The sequence below is a fragment of the Ammodytes marinus genome (genome assembly GCF_949987685.1).
Source record: "Ammodytes marinus genome assembly, chromosome: 8".
NCBI lineage: Eukaryota > Metazoa > Chordata > Actinopteri > Uranoscopiformes > Ammodytidae > Ammodytes > Ammodytes marinus.
In genome coordinates, this window is record NC_137212.1 from 5,408,851 (window position 1) to 5,423,850 (window position 15,000).

At 42.2% G+C, this 15,000-nt stretch overlaps 1 protein-coding gene across 1 annotated transcript in view; it reads right to left on the bottom strand.

Annotated features, from left to right (window-relative positions):
- Positions 1 to 9,835, bottom strand: part of dnajc6 (DnaJ (Hsp40) homolog, subfamily C, member 6) — a gene marked incomplete at both ends in the record, with an annotated part of 49,378 nt that extends 39,543 nt beyond the window's left edge. Inside the window, one exon of the mRNA XM_080033205.1 lies at positions 9,616 to 9,835. Coding sequence (XP_079889331.1) covers positions 9,616 to 9,835 — 220 coding nt within the window. The remainder of the gene's footprint in view (positions 1 to 9,615) is intronic.
- Positions 9,836 to 15,000: the final 5,165 nt, after the last annotated feature.

A 15,000-nucleotide genomic window follows, 5' to 3' on the forward strand; every position in this document is an offset into this window, starting at 1 on the left:
CTCCCTCTCTATCTCTCTCTCTCTCTCTCTCTCTCCATCTCTCTCTCCATCTCTCCCCATCTCTCTCTCTCCCCTTCATATATCCAGCATTAGCGACCACAGTAGCATCACTTGAAATGTATCTTTTACAGTGCTGACACATTCGACAGATACTAAACTATTAAAATAACCAAATAAATCCGGTTTTTTACGTGGGGTTATCCGGTTCACGTCCACACGATTCTTAATATCTCCTTACATACCGTACCGATGTTATCACTCTTACTGTAATCGCCAAGTTTTTTTTCAAATGCCTCTTGAGAATTGCCAGTTATTTCCATTGCTAGATAACATTTGTGTTGAGCAGCACACTCTTTATTGATTTCGACAGCAGACTTTCACACTTTAGGCTCATACTCACATAGACACGACTAACACTGTCTCTAAGGAAATGTGCCTAGGGAAAGAAAAATGCTGCAGGGTAACACAACGTTTCCGGATGAATCGTGAAACAGTAGCTGCTTTTAACTATGTTTTCTCTCCCCTCTAACTCCTACACGAACATTGTTAGTTGTTATTTCCATTTCTCTCTCTCTCTCTCTCTCTCTCTCTCTCTCTCTCTCTGTCTCACACCCTGTCCTCATCCTCCCTTCTTCACTAAATTTAGACTTCTCATCTCGGCCTGAAACTGTGTGACAGGGATTTATTTTTTCTTCTGAAGAATAAAGCTCCTGCAAGTAGAATGTCGCATAAAATATCCTGACGTTTCCAAAACTCAAATGGAACTTAGTCCATCGCCCTTAAAGCTATAGTGTGTAACTTTTTTCATGTAAATGATGAATAACGGTTACATTCAAGCCATTGCCAAATGAGTTGACACAAAATTGATTAAGCCTAAAAGCACCACAAAACCCTCTCTGTATTTCTCAGTATGGCAGCGTTTACAAACTGATGTCGCATAATTCAAACGACAATGTCACTTCAATACTGAGGGGCACTTTACACGTTTTTGGTTTAAAAAAAAAAACGTTCAGACACAATTTATTTGAAATATTCACTCGTACATGTTTTCAGAGGAAACGGGACGAAATCGCTGTAGTAGGCATGCCAAGCCAATAGTCAGCGGTGACACTTAGCCTAGTAGATAGCTCTTCCGGTACAATTTGATGCATAAAACCTTACTGTAACCGAAAATTAATGCCACTAACGTTCATAAAGCGGTTGGTGTATGCTTGGGGTTACAAGTATTGTAAATTACAAGCTTTCTGTCCTCTTATTTCACCGCATTGAACTCGTGAAAACAGAAGACATGCTGATAGTGAAGGGGCTTTGTGAGCGGCTACTTTCCTGTTAGGCGTACTTCAAAATAAAAGTCGACTCACGTTTGTCCAGTGAAATGCTATTAATGTTTAGCCAGTGAAATGCTTTTACTGTGAAGCCGTAGCCTTAATGCTCCTTTTGTTGAACAGTAACTTCAACAGCAGCAGTACACCAACAAGCTGGACCCTCCCCAGCCCCAGTCCATCCCACCAGGCTGTCATCATAGATGAGGAGCTGGTGGCCTCTGTTCTGAGCCGAGTGAACCCACACAAAGCCCCTGGCCCTGACAGGCTCAGAGGCAGAGTGCTTAAGGCCTGCTCCACTCAGCTAAGTGGAGTCTTCACCAAGCTCTTTCAGAGCCTTCTGGATATAAGCTTTGTTCCCCACCAGTGGAAGGAAACCACCATCATTCCTATTCCCAAAAAGACACATGCCAAGGACCCAAAGGATTTTAGGCCAGTTGCCCTGACATCGGTACTGTGCAAATGTATGGAAAGAGTTGTAGGTGACCTTCTCTCCAGCATGGTAGCAGGAAGACTGGACCCACTCCAGTTTGCCTATAAGGCTAAACGAGGAGTGGAAGATGCAACTCTGACCCTTTTGGATACTGTGACCCGACAGCTGGACTCATCACACCCCCACACAAGGATTTTATTTATGGACTTCTCCTCTGCTTTTAATACTGTACACATATTCACACTGCTGCACTTTCTAGTGGAGCTTCAGGTCCACCCCACACTGATTTTATGGATTAAAGGTTTTCTACAGAACAGGCCACAACAAGTGCAGGTGAATGGTTTTAAATCCAGCAAAATGGTTTTAAATACTGGCCTCCCCCAAGGCTGTGTTTTATCCCCCATTCTCTTCTCTGTCTACACCAACAACATCTCGTGCAGTGGAGAAGGAATGACTCTTTTAAAGTATGCAGACGACATGGCCTTGGTAGCCCATTTGACGGACATAAGAGCACTGTCCGACTACCATCAGACAGTGAACACCTTGGCCACAAGTTTCCAGGAAATATCGCTGGAACTAAACATTGACAAAACAAAGGAGCTTTGCTGTCGGAGCAGGGGAACACGGAGCTCACAGGAAATGTTTCAACCACTCAGCATCTACGGTCAGCCAGTTGAACAGGTTGAGGTTTTTAAATACCTTGGTACAGAGCTGGACACATCACTGTCCTTCTCACAGCATGCTGACTCTGTATACAGGAAGGCCCAGCAGCGCCTCCACCTGCTGAGGAAGCTCAGAGTTTTTAATGTCAGCAAGGACATTTTAACTGTGGTTTACTGCTCACTCATTGAATCCATACTCACTTTCAATATCTCAGCCTGGTACAACACCCTCACCGTCAAGCACAAAACAAAACTGGCACGTATAGTAAATCAGGCTGGCAAAATAATTGGCTCTCCCCAAACCCCCCTACCACAACTGTACACCCGGTCAGTACTCAGGAAAGCTAATACAATCACACAGGACCCCACCCACCCCCTCCACCAATCCTTTGATTTACTGCCATCAGGTCGACGCTACAGGGTCCCGTTGGCACGGAAAAACACCTACAAAAAATCTTTTATCCCCACTGCCATCACCACACTGAACAGTCACAAATAGGCAACATATCTCACTCCACTCAGTCACCCCTTTGCACTGCTTGCATTTGTTGGTATTTATTTATTGTCATTGTTTGGGACTCTCTGTTTTGTATGTATTTATTTATTTTGTGTACATTGAACCTGCCCTGTCAAAGATGAATTTCTGTCAATTGTGACAGACAATAAAGTTTTTCTTATCTTATCTTTCTTATCTTAACTTAACCGCTGCACGCTGAACTATGGATAGTGTTTTTTAATGTAGAGAGAGCCGTGTCCCTGGCATATAGAAGCTACACACGTTTATTTTGCTAGAAAAACCGGCAGAGCACAAATCTTTCCCCAGACAAAGTGGCGGGTGGTCTCAATAACTTACTAATCGCTTAGACTAAATTGGCGAGTGTTATATTTGAGCCCTGCACGACACTCTCCGCTGATCACAGTGATGGTGCCGCGGAGACACCTTTCATGTTATGTTGTCTTCTAACTTTATAACTCGCGTGTGGGAATTTTGACAGCAAATGTTATAGACTACGCATACGTGAAGTGGAGCCGTGACGTCAGCGTTACCAGGGAAACTGGTTTCGGTGTTTACAAGAAACCAAAACCGTTGTGTTTTCCAAAAAATCCTCCCTGGGAGTTGATCTCAGAAACTTGCGGTTTCATGCCTGCGTTTGCTGTTTTCATGTAAATGATATAGTGCATATGCACCGTTTCGTGTTGTCGTAGCCCCTTAGTTTGAGTTTATTTTTAACCACACACACACACACACACACACACACACACACACACACACACACTTATTCCTGTACTTACTATGCAAATTTGCCAAGCTGATGAGACAGGATGTAGGCCTATTATGGGAGAAAAAAAACCTTGATCCTGCTCTGCCTTGAAATCAATATTAGTGTGTGAGCTCAACCTGATTCTGCCACTCATGTTTAGATACAAATAAAAAGGCATCTTTAAAAGGGAAGGGGAGGGAAGGTAACGTATTTATTTGGGCCCGAGGGTAGATTACTTTCGCAGCAAGATGATAACATTGTGGCATCTAATCTGAAAACAAACTACAACATAAAACAGCACAAATTAGAACGTGCTTTGATGATGAAACGTGCTTCAAAGAAATCAGGGAGAGCTGTTCCTTGAAAACAAGACGAGGGAGAGAGAGGGAGAGAGAGAGGGAGAGAGAGAGACAGAGGGGGAAAGAGAGAAAGAGAGAGAGGGGGAGAGAGAGAGAGACAGAGAGATGGGGGGGAGAGGGAGAGAGAGGGGGTGAGAGAGAGAGAGAAAGACAGAGAGATGGAGGGAGAGGGAGAGAGAGGGGGAGAGAGAGAGAAAGAGAGAGAGAGATAGATAGAGAAAGAGAGAGAAAGAGAGAGGGATAGAGAAGGAGAGGGAGAGAGGTGTTTCCTGAAAACAAGACCAGGCCGCTAGCTTACTAGCCCCTCCATCCATATTCCCAAATGCCCCCGTATCGCTTTCACAGTCGGCCAATAGAGAGAGGGGGGGAAGAGGGGGGAGAGAGAGAGAGAGAGAGAGAGAGAGGAGGGGAAGAGGGAGAGAGGGGGGAAGAGAGAGAGCTACATAGAGAGAGAGAGAGAGAGAGAGAGAGAGGAGAGAGAGAGAGAGAGAGGAAGACAGTTCCCTATGTCCCGAGGGGGATCAGTGGGCTGTCTGAATGTCTCATTCCTCCCACAGTCCCAAACCTTTCTCCATTAATATCCGGCCTCTGGTGTGAATGGCACACATGGACGCATAGCAACAACAGTCAAGCAACAACACTGGGGAAAAATAATGTCTAATTTTTTTTTTAAAGATGTAATTTCTGAAAAAGATTGGTACCTATGTAAAATATTGTTGATGGCTTGTGAGAAAACCATCACTAAGAACTGGTATGAACCGGACACTCTTAACCTAAAACAATGGATGGACTTAGAGTAGTCAAACAGATCAATGCAATGGGAAAAAAAAAAAATACGTTCTGTCTGAGATACAGAGGAGCGATATTCTCAAGTAAATGGAAGAAATAAACTAACTTTAGTGAAGAAGTAAAGGGCACTACATGATCAGGTTAAGCTTTGAGCAATCCAAGACAATGGATACAATACTGTACAACATATTTTTTAGTGATGTGGCCCCTTTTTATTGTTCATGTTGCTGTCGTCCATGTTTTATAGGCTATGTATGGTTATTATAATATAATAATATTAAAAAAAAAAGTTGAAAAATTCAATTTAAAAAACACACAGATACCTATACTGGGTCGTGGCGATGCTACCTTGTTATGTGTTGTGTGTTGTGTGCCGGACCTGGCTGACTGTGGCCTAAACCCAGACTCTGTAATCTGCTTAATTATAGACGCTGCTGATGAGACGAACAGTGTATGATTAATCATCTACTATGCAGCTTAACCAGAGGAGTATCCCACTGCTATGAGTGACAGGCTGTTAAAAAGCATGTCGCATCAATATGATACAAACATTTGTGTAATGGTCTGAAATTCTTCTCTGGTTGCTTTGTTACTTTTAGTGTTTCATATTCCAATATTATTATTTGTACATAGGTGTTTATTTATTTTACTGAACCTTGTCTGTTGAGTCTTCTTTATATTTCTCCTATACAGCCATTTTCAACTGTCATTATCGTCATGTTTTCAATGTTAGTTTTTATATGTATGTGGCCAGATGGCTGTGTGAGTGTGCAGCCCAGGGAGTCAGTTACAGTGACACACACTGCTAATACAGACACCAAAGGGAGGCTTTGATACAGGCAGGTACTAGGCCTAATACAGCAGCCACTCACATCAACAGAGCCACAGAGCCCTCGGCATCAATGGTCTATCTGAGACCCTGTTTCCACCTGGCATTAATATGTGGTTTTTAGGATCCGATCGCGCTAACTACAGGTGGAAACACGCTCAATGCGCATTGAATGAGTGGCTGTCCCTCCTTCTAGAGTGCCGACTTTCAACACCTCAATATCCGGCTGTGTGTGAATGGGACGCACAGATACACTGACAAACACACACACGCACGCACACACACACACACACACACACACACACACACACACACACACACACACACACACACACACACACACACACAAACACACACACACACACACACACACACACACACACACTAAAGGTTGAGTCAGCATTTCTGGAGAATACTTTTTGTCAAAATCACTTGTTTTGGTCAAAATCAGTGAACAGGCCTATCTGCTCACCATCCGCTACCTGTCCGTACTGTGTGTGTGCTGGAAAAGTAATCCAGTGTCAATACACAGCCTAGGGTGAGTAAACTAGCATGTTATGGTGGCCACCCTTTGTTTACATATCATTTGTTTCCTAGTTTACAGAGGCTAGTCTGTGTTTTAACACCAGATTTTTGTTTTAAGCACATACAGTACACAGTACATGCATGAAGCGGATCATGAGGAGATATTCACTGATTTTGACAAAAAAGTGATTTTGACAACAAGCGTTGTTCAAAATCTCTGACTGCACCTTGTAAAAAGACAATCCATACTAGGTTTACAGAGCCTAGGATGTGTATTAACACCAGATTGTTTGAAGTGCAGACACAGTACTGACATGTAGTGGATCGTGAGGAGATATTCCCTGATTTTGACAACAAGCGTTCTCCAAAATCACTGAACCTTGTAATAAGACAATGAGTAAAGCCTAGCAGGCCAGACAGACACCTGACACCAGAGCACACCCCTCACACACCCTCCCATTCACCCAGCCCCAAACCCAATTTCCTCATTGATCCTCCCCCTCCCCCTCATCCAGCTTCCTTTGTTTCACACTATCTCCATCTCTATAGGCCGACTGACTCCACAGAGCACTGCAGTGAGGTAAACACAGGGCCAGGCTAAACACACTTTAACTGTAAGGTTAGAGCCTGCAGGCACAAATATAGTTTTTTCGAGCACTATATCTAAACATTAGTCTTTTTCTAATACTCAATCTCAACTTCTTCAACTTTGAGGTTCCCCTAATTGTTTTAAATGTTTTTATTCTCGTAATTTTTTCTTTTTCTTTTATTTCTCTGTTAGCACTTTGAGATTCTAGCAATATAAAGTGCATTACAAATAAAATGTATAATAATAATAATAATAATCATAATAATAATAATAATAATTATTATTATTATTATTATTATTATTATTATTATTATTACATCAAACAAACTTTCCATAATCAGTACTCATAGTAAGATATAGCCAAATTTGCATAATTAATTAAAAAAATCTTAAAATATTGCAATACCAAAAAGTGATCAGCTTGCCGTTTCATGATGATATCCATAAGTTAAAATGTTGACCCAACTCCCGTGCACTGTCTCTCCTTAAAACTTAAAAGCAAGAGACTTCCTATCAGCATTAATTTATTGCAAATACTAAGATAACTGTAACTCCAACACAATGTAAGCAGTGACAGTTTTAATGGTAGTAATCCTATTGGTCTATAGTCCTTTTATAATAGTTAAAATGATCATAGAACTTTATTCATCTCAAGAGGCTCTTTTACAGACGGCAGAATTGATGTCAGTGAAGATGAAGTGTCGGAACAAAAAAGCGATTAAGTCTGAATTCAATGGCGCGTGTCGGGGATTCCTGTCAGATCAACGATAAACTGATGGATTATAGAATGCGCCTATAATGATCTTGTTTTTTAGTTAAAATAGATACAATAGGCTTAAAATCCATCATACATGGCGAGCAATGAAATATGAGATAACTGTTAGTTTAAAGACCATATTGAATAGGTTAGAGAATATACTGTATAATGGGGTTATCATGGTACGGAAAAATGGCTGAAAAATGTGTTAGTGTACTTAAAATTAAATATATTACGGACACTAGAATACAGTGTTATGTGCTTATGTGTGCTTTAAAGTAGCTTTCGAGGAGCTTTCTGTTTTAGTTGTTCGCATCTTTGGACAAAAGCAGTAGTGTTTTGACATCACCAGCGCCAAAGCACGTGCCTGCTGTGCGTGCGTTTGTTTAGGAAGTGAGTGAAAGAGAGACGGCAGGATGCATGGCCATGAGGTAATGTATTTATATGTGACTATGTCAAATTAATAATGGTAATATGTCAATTGTGAAGCAAAGTAAACTTTGATTTAGTAGCGTTCATAAACACAGAATGTTCCGGTCTGCCTGCTGTAACTCTGGTTGCGTTCCGAATCGCATACTTTCTACTATATAGTATGTAGAAAAAAGATTTAGGATGTCCCGATTCTTGTGGCCAGATTTAGGATGGTTAGAAGTACCCGGATGTCCTACTTCATGCGGCCAAGATTGTTAGTGTTGAAAAGTGCATCCTATTTGGGCGATTCTGACCCACAATCCAGTGCGCACGTGAAGTGACGTAACATCGACGAAGCCTCCATATGAAAACAAACGGGGATGCGACGGATATAAAAGCAAGAGGCAAGATCAAGGCGCAATGTTATGATGAAATAAGAGAGAAAAGTATGTCCCAATAGTATGCCTACTGCATCCTAACTAGATTCTTTTTATCGTCGGATGTAGTTTGTAGAATAGAAAAAAGAAAGAGTATGCGATTCGGAACGCAACCTCTGTTTTGTCTAAGCTTTCGAGAAATCGTACCCAAGCAAAGACATTACTAGGCCAAAATAATAAAAAAAACATTATTTTCACTGATGGTCTTGTTTGCTGTTACAGGTCATGTATGATCATCAGAGGAAAAATTAAGACTGTTTCATAAACATTTAAAAGTTCACCATAGGAGGTTCGATATAATGCAAATTCAAAATATATTTTAAATTATATAAAATAGCCTTTGGTGAATCTGCGAACATCTTTAAAGACGTAACACCTTTAAAGCAAACCTTTAGGTATAGGCATATAGTCTGAAGTGTATTAGTATGCAATAGTATTCATTTGTCCATATAAGGACTCATCAGCACCTCACACATAATGCAGATGATTTTACACTAAAACTAATGGCACCTAAACATGTCTTTTAATGCTTTTCTGTTTGCCTTCCCGTCATTGTAATACCATTTATTTTCAATTGAACAATTAGTCAGCCTGCTATCACTTTTTGCACGTTTTGCTTTAATGCATTTTCAATATTTACTCCTACTTATGTCTTGTTTTTTGTATGCCTCTGTAAAGCACTTAGAATAAACTTGTGTCAGATGTGTGCTAGGCTATAAACCTGTGCTATATAAATAAACTTGCCTTTCCTTGCCATCTTTTCTGCATACACTATCCCAGAGTTAGTATTAACCATTTAGGTGGGGTGTGGGATGTGTGGGAGCCATACTAGCCCATGAGGGGATTTCCATGAGGTGCATAACATAGACACACTTTCCCTATTATTGTTTAGCATTGTGTTATAGGCCACCTTAAAACAGTGTTAAGTCACAATTTACATATTCACTCTAGCACCTTAGCCTACACAAACAGACCCTATGCTATTGCTACCCTATTCTCGCCATCCCATTAGCCAGTTTCCATGAGGTACATAGCATGGTTGCACACTTTCGCTATTGTTTGGCATTGTATTAAAGGCCAAGTTATAATACATGTTTTAAGCTAAAGTCATAATACATTCACTCAAGCACCCTGCCCTCCACTACAGCGTAACATACCCTACCCTACCCTACTCTCGCCATCCCATTAGCCAGTCGCTTGAGGCGGCATATAAACACTCCCTCCCTCCCTCTCCTCTTACCTGAGCTGTCCATGGTGCTGCAGTCTTCCTCTCTCAGCTGGCCGGCCTTCGGTGCGAGGTTTGCCGCTATGGATCCTGAGAGTGTGCCGCTACTGCTTCCACCGCTACTGGTTCCGCTCCCTCTGCCGATGCTGAAGCCTTCTCCGCCGCTATCGACCAACTGCAAAGATTCATAGCCATCGTAACTGGTCTTTTTCTTGTAGGCCCCCAGCAAGCTCATAACCGAAAGGACGCACACACACAGGCACACGAGCACATACACACACACACACGCGCGCGCTAACACCGATAAAAGCTCAACACAATATAGACAAAAGGAGATCCAAAAGACGTGGTAAAGGAGTAAGCTTCGCCGCGTTGCCGCTAGAGCAAGAGCCGCCTGTGCTACTTATTCTGTCGCTCGGTGCACCACATGTCCGTGGAGGAGAGGACGACCGGTCTCCTCTGCTTTCTGAGGGAAGAAATAGGCCTATTCTGCCAGATTGCTCTCTCTCTCTCACTCCCCCCTCTCTCTCTCTCTCCCTCTCTCTGTGTATCTCTCTCCCTCTCTCTCTCTCTCTCTCTCTCGCTCTCTCTCTCTCTCTCTCTCTCTCTCTCTCTCTCTCTCTCTCTCTCTCTCTCTCTCTCTCTCGCTGTCTATCGCCTCCTCTCGTCTTTTCTCAGCAGCGCCGCATTTTTACTACGACGCTGCTGCGGTTGATTCCGCCTCTACTGTCGCTGTAGTGCCACCGACTGAGTGACGGGGGAAGTCCACCCCAATACGCAATAATCTCATGCTGCATCTATCATTCATATAGCCTAAACCTACTACTGTGATCAGTTGTGCTTAAGAATACTCCTGCATGACTAGTTTATCAATAACCCTACACTTTATTATCATGACATCTCTTGTAGCCTATTTGTAGCATGTTTATGTCTATTTAGGCCTATTTATTGTGTGAGGCTGGGGCAATAAAGATGATCATATCAGGACATTTTCATATAGGCCTAGTAAATCTTCATGGTACCTACGTAACTATTATGGTAATATCATAGTGATGCTACCAATATAAGCATGCCTTAAATTAGGTGGACTGCCATGTTTGGTTCCATGTGCATCAAAACAGTATTCTATACTAAGAATTACATGTAGAGAAACTTGTAAACTAACTGCAGGCTCTCTACTTCCCCTGAAACTGCATAGTGCACCTTTTAAATTTCTCTTTTGAGTTCTGTGCTGAACATGAACGAGGATCCCTGGCCCTGTCATAACAGCAGCTGAAAACAAGAGGAGTCTTGTGTAGTCAGCTGGCAACTGGCAAGACAACAGCACCATGCTTTGTCAGAAAGAGGAAACTCAGTCTGCGCCACAGGGAGCTTTCTCAGCCTCTATACTCCACTAATACCAAACCTTCGGGGGTTAATATCCCCCTTTGTGATGCAATTGAAACCCAGCAGATTTTTATTTTCATCTCCAAATTCTTCACTTTTGACTAAATATATATATAATTTTGTCTAATCATTCTGATCCATGCAGTTCAAAAAACCCTGACCAATGAAATCATGCTTCCTTCCTTGGCCTTGGCAGGTGTTAATACCCCCCTGCGTGATGCAATTGATCTGATTATTATATCAGTAATAAGGAAGCTTATACTCATTATAGATCAATAGATTAGGGAGAAGGGGTGAGATTAAATAAGTGTTCTTCTTCTCACCCCTTTTCGAACAGGTAAAGCAAAGTGTAAGACAGTTTTTTTTGGTATTCATTGTATATACAGTAAATATTACTTTATTGTAACTGTCCACTTGTTTCATGTATTTGATTGTTTATTATTGCTTATTGTTATTTTTATTTTACTTGTTCGAAATAAAAAACATTTTCAATTCAATTCAATTCAAAATTATTAACTTTTTACTATTTTTTTTCTCCATCTAATCATTCTAGAGATCCATGCAGTTAAAAAAAACCCTGACCAATGAAGGCATGCTTCCTTCTTTGGCCTTATCCCCTTGGCAACAGAAGCGTTGCATGGTTCTGAATAGAGGACATGGTGGGCCTGGGAAAGTCTTTTTGGGGCGAGTTGACGGGAGCTCAAAGCTACAAGCCTCAAAGCACAGCGGGAACGGAATGTCCAAACAGAGGGGAACGGATTGATACCCGGACGCAGAGGGCTGCCGCTCTATTGTTGGGCCGGAGCTTCCTGTCCCGTGCCTAACCGGGCCTGACTGACCCAGTACTGTATTAAGCCCTCTGTGTTTCTCATGAGTGGGCACTGTTTAGGATACAGCAAGGCAGGTGCAGTAATTACTGTACGAGCTCGGCAATAAATCAAGATAGAGATGAAAAAAAATACTATATTATTGGGGGGTTTTCATGGACAGAAACATCTATTACTAGTGTGACGTCACAATAGTAAAAATGTCGGGTTAGGATTAACAGGACAGCTGGGCCAAGGGAAGACTGAGGGAAGACTGAGGGAAGGAAAACCCAATTAATTATATTAGAATAGTGATTTTATAATGATAGAACGCCGGTTCCATACGGGTGAAGCTTTCCTTTAAGTCTATTTATATGTGTTTTCTTAAGTTGCAGTGCTGTGATCTCTCAGGGCCACCGTAGCATACACATATTAACAACCTATAAGGCATTATGGACCCTATAGCTTAAAACCTATTGGTGCTCTGTTGATGACTTCCTGAAAAGCCTTTCAAATACAATGCTAAGTGCCATGCAAACTGTTTTATGACCTCGCCGTAACCTGACACTGACTATGGCCTTCTAAGTCCAACAGTATAGCCGTGTTACTACTTTTATAGTATAGTTTTATAGTTTTCTTTTTCTTTACTGTCTTTCTCAAGGAAGATAGATTGAGGATTAATAATTCTCCACATAAAAGTTAAAGCGGAATCCAGGAATTTGCTAGATCAGCTAAGGAACTCACTTGACATATCGTGTAGTGGACTTTCTATCTAGACCCTGTATTTCCAAGAATCTTGTTATGTAAAAAAAAAAACAGAATCATACTAGATACGCATCGGCTGCCTAGCATACTGTTTGAGTCTTAATGGAAAAACAAAGGCCTCTCCATGCTGCCCTGGTTTCCTCTCCAACTGGGCAAGCAGGCGGCCTACTTTAGGGACTGAAAACAATCCAGTTAAAGCGCCGGGCACGACACAGAATCACTAAACTGTTTCTCTCGCTCACTATAACCATTAAAAAAGGTTGAATTCCCATGCACATTTAAATGCACCACGAACACAAGTATCACAAATAGAAAGATCTGTGTTTTAAAGACACAGTGTAAGTCAAAAACATGTAATCCACATTCCAAATATGCGTTGTTTATTGTTTCTATCTTGTTGCTACATGAGTAACATTTTGACAAAAAAATATATCCGACCATTTTTTTTTATGATTATCTTGAAATCGGAGAGGGTTATCATAAAAGCAGTGGCTATTGGAGAGTGACTTAGTACATTTGCTAAAATATTGCACTAATGTTCAGTTTGGAGGTAGGCCTACTAACACTTGACATGAGTAGCCTATTCCATTTTCCTTTATACAATGATGCTTCAACAGTTAGGATCCAACACTATGATTATTCTGGGGCCATTCTACATAGGGAGTACTTTAAGGGTGTACTCATACTAGGCCTAGGCATATGTGGATGCTAATGCTTTTATACTATTGATAAAGTAACCGCTTGAATGTGCAATTGACCTGTAAGGGTTATAACGAGCATTCTGTGGTAGTATAGGCCTATTGCCACTGACTGCTCTATTCCGCATTGGGCAGCGAACAAGGCAGCAGACGGTGACTCAGTGGCTGATGATCTGAACATGACACCACACACCGACCAAGCTGCTGCATCTGTGTTAAGCTGCTCACGTGACCTGACGTGCGTGACGCCGGCTCTGACGTCACGTGACGCTGGAGCTGCTATCCTCTTGATCTACAGCCTGATAATAATGATAATAATACTGATAATGATGGAGACGATCAGTCACGTCCAAAAACGCAATTGAACACCGAGCATACAGTGTTGACATCTTAGAATAATACATCGAAGTGCAGACAGGGTGCAGGGTTCCTTTAAATGGTGTCCTTAAAGGCCGTTACCAAAAGCATCAGCTGACAGCAAAAATAAATAAATAAAAAACAGCTGTGGCAGCCTCCACACGGTTCATTCATTCCAGTCATGGGGGGGATGCCGTTTTATCGCAATTGAAAAAGCAGCAATTCTCACAGAGGGAAGATGCAACGTCTCATTACACATAGGCGATAGTGTCATGGGAAAAGGCTACACCTGCTCAACAAAAACAACCCACATGATGTCATTGGTGATGCTCGCGTGCGCATCAGCTAGAGGCCCCGAGGACAGGTTTAGGATTTGGGGATTTGGGATCATTTCAAAAGGCAGAACAAACGTAGAATAGAATATCCTCCGTGGAGCAAATTGATGTTGATCATAATTAAGCTGTCTGTCAAGCGAGCAGAAAATCCCCAGTCGATATGGTGGGGGGAGGGAAGGGTGCATTTCCAGAGGTAGCCTTTTATTATGTAACAATCACACACACAGACACACACACACACACACACACACACACACACACACACACAAATCGTGATGCTCTCTCTCTCTCTCTCCTCCCTCTCTCACTGCGTGGTTGGGAGATGTGTGTTGGCTAAGTGTGCGCGTGTGTGAAATTAAGACCGTGCCAATACAACACGTCTCATGCATTATAGTCTATAATAGCCTACTACGTCAGATGAGCAGCAAAAACAGAAAAAAGCAATGATTTACCTTCCAGAGGAGCGCTTTCTACCATCCTCACCGGAGCGCTGTCTTCTCGTGCCGTGCGGGAGATGCGCCTCGAACACAGACACCGACCTTTGATTTGTCATTCGCTGCTGCCAGTCAAAGGTCACGTCGTTAACACACACACACACACTCTCTCTCACACACACGGATTCCCCGGTTTAGCTCTCCCCTCAGTTTAACCTGTCAGCGAATCTACAGAGGCAGCATCAAGCTATACGGCATCACCGTACGTGTTATCAGATTGTGGCACGTTAGCGGCAATCAAAACGGCGTGAGCGATGGCGGCTAGTGGATCTGTAGAACATGTGGATGCGGGAAAACTGCTTTGTGCCTCAGTGTAGGAGCGAGGTGGATGTTAGTGGATCTTCAGTAGAAACTGCGCCGCTCAGCGCATCCTTCGTGCCAGTGACGCTGACTGAGCAAAGGCAAGGAGGATGATAACAAGCTGGTGTGGACTTCAGAACTAATTTCACTCACAAAAGGGACCTGCAGTAGAGAAACCTATTTTTTTTTTTTTTTTACTGCTTTCCTACTGCAGGGGTCATCATAGTTAACCCTTCTGTCAAGTTGCACCTTTTGTGTC